Source organism: Olea europaea, unplaced genomic scaffold (assembly GCF_002742605.1).
Source record: "Olea europaea var. sylvestris unplaced genomic scaffold, O_europaea_v1 scaffold1775, whole genome shotgun sequence".
NCBI classification, from domain to species: Eukaryota; Viridiplantae; Streptophyta; class Magnoliopsida; order Lamiales; family Oleaceae; genus Olea; species Olea europaea.
Genome location: NW_019235481.1, coordinates 42,683 through 52,281, shown reverse-complemented (window position 1 = coordinate 52,281; position 9,599 = coordinate 42,683). Strand labels below are relative to the sequence as shown.

The following is a 9,599-nucleotide window of genomic DNA, read 5'->3' as shown; positions in this document are numbered from 1 at the left end:
AAAACGAATTCGTTAGAATCGTTACTCCGAGAAGACATTTGATGACACAATTTTGTGGTTAGCATCGTCAGAAAACGACAAGCCATCTGAATTATTTGGATTGCTTTTACAGATTGAAAAGGGCAAGAAACAAAGATGGGAAGAAATTAAAAGATAAAAATAGTTCCAAACTGGGAAGGAATCAGAGAACTGTCCACTTGCCCAATATTTGAAAAACTAAAAATAGGGATGGGGGCATTCCGAGAATTGAACTCGGGACCTCTCGCACCCTAAGCGAGAATCATACCACTAGACCAAATGCCCAGATGCTACATGGTCGAAAAATGTTTTAATATAATACAATTCCCCCATTTTCACAATTATTCATTCAATTATTCGTATCTTTTGTCGCCTTTTCTTTTACTTATATGTTATCTGCACATTTGGATACTTTAATAAGTACAAAGGCCGTCATATGAAGGTATTGTTCAGCAATTGTTTGAACTTCAACTGTCAAGTGAATTACTGGTATGGAGGGATAATCAGACAAAGTTTTAGCTGGATTTTATGATATAGCACGTTGAAACTACTCGCACACAACTCTTGGGCTTCTAGAGTTACACAACGGTTGACGAATTATTGTATCCACATGTTTCTAGTACCGAAATTATTAGAGGACATGATGTCATCATCCTTGAAAACACAATGAATTGAATGCACAAATATTATTTTGGTACAATCGGCTTAACATACACGTATTCCTCACATCACATATATTTCCTTTGCTCAAGTCAATAGTATTTGTATAAGATTAGGACGTGTATCTAATTTTCATGTTTGTCCATTGTAATTGTTATTGTACATCCAGCAATATCCCCCTCTCCACATCACTACAAAATACACCAATTTCAATGCTCATGTTGCTCACCATTTCCGCGTCACTTCGAAATTTTTCCACATGATTAATCCCATCTAATCTTATCTAAAATCTGGCAACAAAGTTTTCTAGATTCCAAAATGTGGTCAAACAGAATCCAAAGCAACAATATTTGACAATAACTTTCAAACAAAAATCATTTTCATTTAAACCTTATCCAACAAGGAACAGAGGTGGTCCTTGTTCCATAGTCAAAATTGTTGTTTTCTGTGATATATACTACCAACAGTTGCCCATTCTTGATATCTTCAATTTCTGTATGCTGCAAAAAATATTGGACAAACTCTTGGACAATATATTCGGGATATGTTTGGTATATAGCATTATATAAATTCAACTCACCAGACATGAAAGATAGACGAGCATAATATATATATATTTTACAGCCAAAAGGCTATAAAATCACCGAGTTTATAGACTTTTACATTTGGGTAGAAAGTAATCAGGGACACATTACTAAACACAATTACTTATAATAATTGCTATATTTCGACATCACAAATGCAAGGCTAGCTACTATTTTCCACCTATTTTTCTATTATTCCAGGAAGCAGGAAAAAACCGCTGCTGCCCACATCTGTGTCCTGCAGCGAATTAGAAAAATACGTGATATATCCCTTGATCGTTTATAAATGAATAGACGAAGTCTGATTTACCTCGTGTTCGAATTTAATCTAGAATTTAAAGTAAACCTAATCTTTCCGAGAGGTGTCCCGGTTTCCTTGGCCGATATTACATTAAATAACCTCCTCATCAGGCATGATTGGACAGACATTATCTTAAATTTTTCAGGATGGTATTAAAGCATAATTTCAAGCAATCTGATAATGAATTTCAAGGAATGTTGACAAATGGTGTGAAAATGTAGCAATAAATTTTTGACCTGATTTCACCTTACGTTATTGATTTTTAGTACAAAAAGGAGAACTTTTTCAAGATCTGCATTTCCACAAGAACTTTGATGATAAATACCTAGGTAAGTATCTGGTATTTCACATGCCATGGGGATGATAACCAGTTAGTAATAAAGGGATCCTGCCACAAAAGAAAATTGAAGTGTTAATACAAGCTAAACTTAGCCACCATATCACGTCAAGCAATAAGTGGTCATACGAACTCACCCTGCCACCAGTTCCCTCTCGAAGCCATGCCAGAGTCGTCCTCTGCCTCATATTTATTGAACTGATCATAAAGCAAAAAGATAACACACAATCAAATTTGATTAACAGTAAACAAAAAAAAGGCTATTCGTGATGATTATTCCAACATTTTATTGAACTGATCATAAAGCAAAAAGATAATACACAATCAAATTTGATTAACAGTAAAGAAAAAAATGGCTATTCGCGATGATTATTCCAACATTAGCACTACAATATTCATATAATTAATTGTGGGATTTTCGATCAAACTGTTCCGTTAACAATCATTAAAGAACTAATCACCACGATTTTCATTTTCTAGTGCAGTCCATAATCATTATAGGTATTCAAAATTGGATAATTAATGGAAAAAGGACATTAAAGGTGACCGACTTTAGTGCGTAAAGGGTACTAACAGTTGTAAAGCTAGATCCTTTCGTGCTCTCCGGGAAAGTGCATAGGTCTTGGCCACCATAGTATATCGATGAACTATAATTACACGGTTTCGTTTTCTCCTCCTGAAAATATGAATTCACGTCCTTGCTTCGACTGCTCTGGCTTTGGCCTTCATTGATCAAAGCATTGTTATCTGTACAAGAGTCAGTTAGTTAACATATACTGCCAAATTATGCACATAAAAAGCAATAATGAACCACAAATTCGATTTTGAAAACTTTAACCATTTTTCATTCATTCAGTTCCATCAAGAATTACACACCTGGAAATCCAGTCATGGCACTCCAATCCTGATTTACAGCATTATCTTTCTTCCTGGATTCTAATGAATGGAAAGAGTACGCCTGTCCCAGGACCTGAAGTAACGAGACAATTTGATCATAAAGGGATTGAATCTCCTTTTCAAGGCAACTTGAGTTATGTTGTTTTAATTCCATTCCCCTGAATAAAAAAAATACTCAAATCGAGTAAAGCCCTCCATTTCCTTACAGGATTTTGACCAAATAAGATAAATTTCACTTGCATAAAATTCTTAAACGCTCTAAATAAACCTCAAACGCTTAATTCCTGGAAAAACCAAAACCCCAGCACAAGGTTTAATCTGTGAAATAGAAACAGGTATCTATTCATTCACAGAATTCAAGTACAGAATGCAGTGAGCCCATTAACATTAATCAATCAAGTACCTTATCAGGAGGAGTGAAGAGTGATCCGTAAATCCCAGAAGATGAACCAGAAGCAGCGTTCTTTGAGCCAAAAAGACCAGAAGTGAGTGAAGATCCTGATTGTGTTTTTTTCCCACCCTCCATTTTTTATATTCTCTCAAAAATATCTCTGATTCTTGAATAAACTGAATGAGAATTGTTTTGAGGAGGGCCCTATATATATACAATGTCCACCGTCAAGAAACCCTCTGCAGATGTAACCGCCGTATTAATTGTCACAGAAACAAACAGAAACTTCGGAAGAAGAGATATTGAACAGAAAAAAGGTCCGAAAAAGAACAAAACTAGTTGATAGAAGGCGTGTGAATGATCCCTTACACGTATATATCTGTATTTGGGAACTGAAACCTAGCCTACCAATAAACTGGTGAGTAAGATAATGTTACGTCCATAAATTTTAATTATTCACTAATTAATTGATGTGTTAGGTCACAAATACTTAATTCTCGATACTCGTTACATCATTTTCATAATATATGTATGTATTTATTGTATCAAAAAGCAAACCCAAAAAGAAACTCTGCTCGTTCTCTCCCACATTATATATCTGTATTTAAGAAATGAAACTAGCCTACCAATTAACTGGTGAATAAGATAATGTTACGTCCATAAATTTAATGATTCACTAATTAATTGGTATGTTACGTCACTGACACTTAACATAAACTAAGCATCGATGCTCGTTACATCATTTCCATAATATATGTATGTATATATTGTATCAAAAAGCAAAGGGTAATTAGCACAAAACATCCCTACCTTTCGATATTTTTGTGGAAAACGTCCCTACCTTTCATTTTTTGGTGGATTACACCATTACCTTTACATTTTTTTGCGCAAAACGTCATTCTGTCAACTCTCCGTTAAAATGCTCCGTTAAATCAAAAAGGTAATTAGCATAAAAGGTCCCTACCTTTCAAAGTTATTGTGCAAAACGTCCCTACCTTTTATTTTTTAGCATAATTAGCAGAAAAGATCCCTACCTTTCAATATTATTGTGCAAAATGTCCCTACCTTTCATTTTTAGCATTTTTACCCCTACATTTCACCTTTCATTGCGCAAAATGTCCTTTTCATCCATTTTTTTCAATAAAATGACGATTTTACCCTCCTATTGAAATAAAACAAAAAGAAAAGAAAAAAATAATTAATTAATTGCAATCATAGTTCTAAATCTTTCAAAACATTACAGATAAATCCTAAATTCTCCACTACCGCCACTTTCACAACCCCACCAAGCCACCACCTATAGATCCATATAGCACCACTTTCGACCACAACACATAGGACTCCACCACCACCAGCGTCGTCTCACTCTCCCCAATATCCTCCTCCATAGTATTGATCACCAATTTGTCCGAAACAACCACATTTACAGTGGTAGAGTCTGGTGGGCATGGTGGCCGAAAGGTGGTATCATGTGGATTTATAGTTGGCAATTTGATAGGTTGTGAAAATGGTGGTGGTTGAGAATTTATGATTTTTTGTAATTTTTTAAAAATTTAAGGATTATGGTTGCAGTTGGTAATTCATCTTTTCTTTTTGTTTTATTTGAATAGGAGGGTAAAATCGTCATTTTATTGAAAAAATGGATGAGAATGACCTTTTTTGCAATGAAAAGTGAAAGGTAGGGGTGAAAATGCTAAAAATGAAAGGTAGGGACGTTTTGCACAATAATATTGAAAGGTAGGGACCTTTTCTGCTAATTATGCTAAAAAATAAAAGGTATGGACGTTTTGCACAATAACTTTGAAAGGTAGGGACCTTTTGTGCTAATTACCTTTTTGATTTAACGGAACATTTCAACGGAGAGTTGACAGAAGGACGTTTTGTGCAAAAAAAATATAAAGGTAAGGGTGTAATCCACCAAAAAATGAAAGGTATGGACTTTTTCCACAAAAACATCGAAAGGTAGGGATGTTTTGTACTAATTACCCAAAAGCAAACCCAAAAGAAAACTTTGCTTGTTCTCTCCCACGTTATATACATACACACCCTCGTATGTACACTTAACTGTAGAATAATTTTCGCTTTTTCTTCCTTTTTGTTAAATCAGTCTTTGTGTGGGTACCTTTTATTGCCACCAAAAACCTAGTGGATAAAAAATTTCATGTAAATCAAGTAAATTCGTATAAATGAGAAGTCTTTGATTTTAACATTAGTTGAAAATTTTAAAAGTTTGTAATTATGCTACGTTATAAACATAAATTAGTGAAAGCAAAAGTAGTTTTAGGTAGGTAAGTTTACTTATGATCTAATAAATTCAAGGATCAATTGAAAATTTAACTTGATGAAATCTTGTTAGAGTTTAGTGCACGGGGTCTAGTTGGATTAGGTCTTATCGCATCACTTGTCCGCACAAAGTCATAATTATTGAAATTATCACATTTTACATCGAAAAGTGGTAGGATGTCCACATCTATATTTGTTATACCCTTCTTCAATATAGATGTAAAATCATCACATTTCATGCTTGTTACTCCAATATCTAATTTTGTGACAAATGACGTCATATTATGGTAATTCACTGTCTTCACTTTAAATGTTGATACCCCTAGATTCGGTGTGATCATTCTAGGCCCACATTCTACTATCTAACTCTCTGATATAAACGTAATACTATAACAATTTTATTGTCTTATCATTGTCTTTACATTAAATGTTGATACCAATAGTTTTGGTGTAATTGTCCTCGGCCCATTAGAGGAGTTCTTGCATAGTGTCATGAGACTATTTAAGCATTGATTGTAATATGCTCCCAACAATTATACGATAATCAATGGCAAACTCGACCAATCAATCCGAGAAAATTGAGAAGCATTACTTGCTTGGGGTGGGATCAAAGGAAATGTAATCGATTGAAGATGAGAAAAGTAGTTATCTTATGCATTGATGACTAGTATACCAAGGAGCCCACTCTTTCCAAAGCATCAAACGTGTCAAATGTCAATCTTTTACATTGAATATACATTGAATACACATTCTACTAGTCGTGCAATGTAAACAGTAGATTAAGGCCACACAGTACAGATCAAGATGGATCCAAAGTTGAATGCATTGGGAAATAATTGTACATGCTTGTCTACTATGTTATTTTATTATTCAACCAGAACTTTGACCCTAAGTTGATTACAGGACTTGTTCTAGTATTTTCATCCTCATTTATTTATTTTTTTATTTTTAACACAGTGTAAGCTATTGTGAGCTCTCGTCCTGTCTAAAGTTTAAATTTCAAAGGGATATAACATTATTCATCACTTTCCAAAACTTAAACCAATTAATTATCATTAATCTAGTCGATTTCCCATAAAAATTGGCTTAAATGCACGACGATAAGAGCTGAAAAGCTGAAAAAAGGATAGTTTATGGCTTATTTTCTAGCATTTAAGCAAAGCCAAACATGCTCTAAATTAAATAAAATCTTGTCAAAATTGAAAACTTTCTTAACAATGCCTTTTATCATGTCGCACCAAAAGGGGTGGGTCTTGTTCATTCTGTATCTAACATTAATATACTTCAGATATGGTACATGGAATTTATGAACATTACCTACTTACTTAGAGAGGTGGGACACGCATTATATTTATGGATTTATGCTTCAATGACATTATAAAATCGACACGTATAAGTATTTCATTTAATTCCGTCGCTATATCACACAACTCATACATCTTACACCCAAGTTGAAATATATGAAGTATCTCGTTAAGAAGGACAATGGACCCGAGTTGGGGTCCCTAAAATGTCACAATTATAGCCATTCATTTAATTTGAACTTAATTTACGGCTTTATAGGCAACAAAAGCGGTTTAGGAGATGTCAAAATAGATATTAAGGTTTTTGTAATGTTTTTAAGCATTTAAAGAAAATGTAAGAAAATAAAAAAAAATTGGTCGCGTCGGACAATTACATAGTAAAATCGACAAATTTTACGACTTTTACGTGTAAAATACAAAGTATATGATCGAATATTTGTGTAATCTTGACAAGTATAGTTATGATAAAGTATGGTTTGAAAAATGTAGACAGATGTTAATGGCTCAATGGAAGTAATTGTTTGAATTTGTTACGTTAATATAAAGGAAAGTTTTAGTCTTTGAAATATGTGTTTTTTTCTGCATGCTTTTACTATGCGTTACGCAAAGAGATACTCAGCATGTACCAATTCAAATTACAATTCCTGAAAATTCAAACAAATTCTTTTTCTTATGTTTGACTTATTATGAGGAAGATTTCAAATAATTAAATCGTGATGATGTTTGATTACTCTTTCTATCTGAAACTGTGTTATCCGAACACACATCTTCCTCATGATAATCCTTAATTTTTTCGTTTATCTTCTGTACATCTCATTCTTTACTAATGTAATACTTGATATCATAAAACACAAGATGTCGAAGGATTTTGTTTGATATCTTTTGAACAGCCCTGCTACTGAGCCAGGCTCAACAACAGGCTCAAAAACAGGCCATCTCAGCCCCCGATTTCACTTATTTTTATTTTTTATTCAGATCTAAGGGCCGAGGTGTTGCCACCTCGACTTCCTGTTTTTGAGCCTGATTTTGCACCTAGCTGAGTAGCATTTTTCTCTTTTGAATATATTAGAATAATTATCTAAATGTGTTTTTTCAAGGCTAGAAGAGCTTTTTAAAAAAGTTATACTTTTCTCAAGAAATTCTTTTTTTTGAAGTAGAACTCCTACAAAATAGACTATAAAGCAAAAGCTCCGCCAAATGGGATATTTGTATAAATCTTTCTCTCGAAGAAATAAGTTCTTCATATCATTTTAAAATAGAAACACAAGTAAAAAAGGTGGTAATTAGAACATAACATCCATATCTATCACTATCATTGTGAAAAATATCCATATCTTCTATTTTTTGACATTTTCACCCTCGATTATACATTTCGTTGCGCAATATGTCATTTTCATCAATTTCCATTTGATTTCTTCATTTAAGTGAAGGATATTCTCATCATTTTCTCTCTTTCTTCTCCATTTGAACCATTTTCTTCTCTATTTTCCTCTACAAACAAACCTTTAGTTTCTTTACTAAGAATTTATCTACACACAAATCACTAGTTTTTTTGTGCCTTTTGATTCAAAATGATTTTTTTATTCTTTCCCTGCTGTATGTAGGCAGTGTTTAAAATTTCAACGCTGGCCAAGAAGCTTAGCCAACAAATTTAATAACAGCAGCTATAAAAAAATATATAAAAATGTGAAAGATGAAATCAACAGTTTCTTTTCCACTTTCAGCAAATAAAACATTTTTGTTTTGGGGTCGATCAAAAATTATAAATATACTTATTTATTATTTAAATAATTCTAAATACTTTCTAAACACAAACTTTTGTTTATTAAAAATTTCACATGCCAACTATATAATTAAAAAATTAATTTAACTTGTGGATAGACCAACCACTGGGAGTCGCCGCGTGCTTTATTAGGCCGTCAAATCTTCATTATAGAATATAGATCATCAGTACCTTATAATCTTTTCCAACTTTTTTATGTGCAACTGTCCTATCAAAAGAAAATTAACTTTTTCTTCATCCACTGCATAAAGATTCGAATCCTCTGCAAATCTGGGGGGGAAAAAAAAAACCTTTTACCCCCTACATAAAAGATTAGGCTTACTTGATAAGAATTAAATTTTAATTAAAGTTAAAGGTAACAATTACTCTTAATCGTATACTTCATGAAACTCACAACTTTTCAATTATATATTTATTAACTTTTATAAAAATTTACTAAAAATCTAATTTTATTCTTACCTATATATACTTTTTACTAGAAGTTTGGCATGAAATCTATTGAGAGTTTAAGCATTCAATATAAAGAGAGAAAATTTATATAGACATATAAAATCATCGAAAAAGCGAAGGCGAAAACGGATTGATAATAGTCTTATGATTAAAGAGCCGGTTGACTTAAATTAATATTGTTTATGTGTGTTGTGTTATAATGCCCGATCCGTCCATACGGATGGCAATATTGAACAAGATAATAGCTATGTTGGGGTTTTATTTTCAAAAGAAAAGGAAATAGGAAAACTCTTATGCGGGATGTAAGCACGATATTACAAGGTTTAAATAAAACTAAGCGCCTGTTTGAACTCTATTTTTGTAAGAAAATATATTTTGGAATATTGATTTTTTGAAGAATGTGATTAAAAATAAGAATTTTGTTCGATTTACCTTCAATATTATTTTATGGGAAAATGTGTGATTGAAAATAAATTTTGAAAATTGTGTTTTTGAAAAAATGGGAGCCAAACATAAGCTAAATTAAGAACGACTCGATGATGAATTATTCATAGAAAACACAAAAAAAAAAAAAAAAAAATTACTTTTACT

General features: G+C 32.6%; 1 protein-coding gene and 1 non-coding gene across 3 annotated transcripts; both read right to left on the bottom strand.

The window, feature by feature from the left end:
* Window positions 1-231: 231 nt before the first annotated feature.
* Window positions 232-303, bottom strand: TRNAP-AGG. Its single transcript has one exon. It is a non-coding gene; the product is annotated as a tRNA-Pro (tRNA).
* A 495-nt stretch (window positions 304-798) lies between these two features.
* LOC111378120 lies at window positions 799-3,558 on the bottom strand. 2 transcript variants are annotated; one of them, XM_023001291.1, is made up of 6 exons: window positions 3,201-3,558; window positions 2,777-2,870; window positions 2,475-2,647; window positions 2,038-2,098; window positions 1,889-1,951; window positions 799-1,178 (listed from the first exon to the last, which is right to left on the bottom strand). In XM_023001291.1, the coding sequence occupies exons 1-5, from the start codon at window positions 3,321-3,323 to the stop codon at window positions 1,935-1,937; spliced, it is 468 nt and encodes a 155-aa protein (XP_022857059.1). In that variant the 5' UTR covers window positions 3,324-3,558; the 3' UTR covers window positions 799-1,178; window positions 1,889-1,934. The 2 variants fall into 2 exon arrangements, with proteins under 2 accessions (XP_022857059.1, XP_022857058.1); XM_023001290.1 differs by lacking the exon at window positions 799-1,178 and adding an exon at window positions 1,265-1,500.
* Window positions 3,559-9,599: the final 6,041 nt, after the last annotated feature.

What these genes read in the sequence shown, in the direction of transcription:
- LOC111378120 (XM_023001291.1), bottom strand. Translation starts at nt 3,323, where the DNA reads ATGGAGGGTGGGAAAAAAACACAATCAGGATCTTCACTCACTTCTGGT. An exon ending in TCTTCACTCCTCCTGATAAG is followed by an intron (nt 2,871 to 3,200) that starts GTACTTGATTGA and finishes TCGTTACTTCAG; the next exon opens with GTCCTGGGACAGGCGTACTC. An exon ending in TGCCATGACTGGATTTCCAG is followed by an intron (nt 2,648 to 2,776) that starts GTGTGTAATTCT and finishes ACTCTTGTACAG; the next exon opens with ATAACAATGCTTTGATCAAT.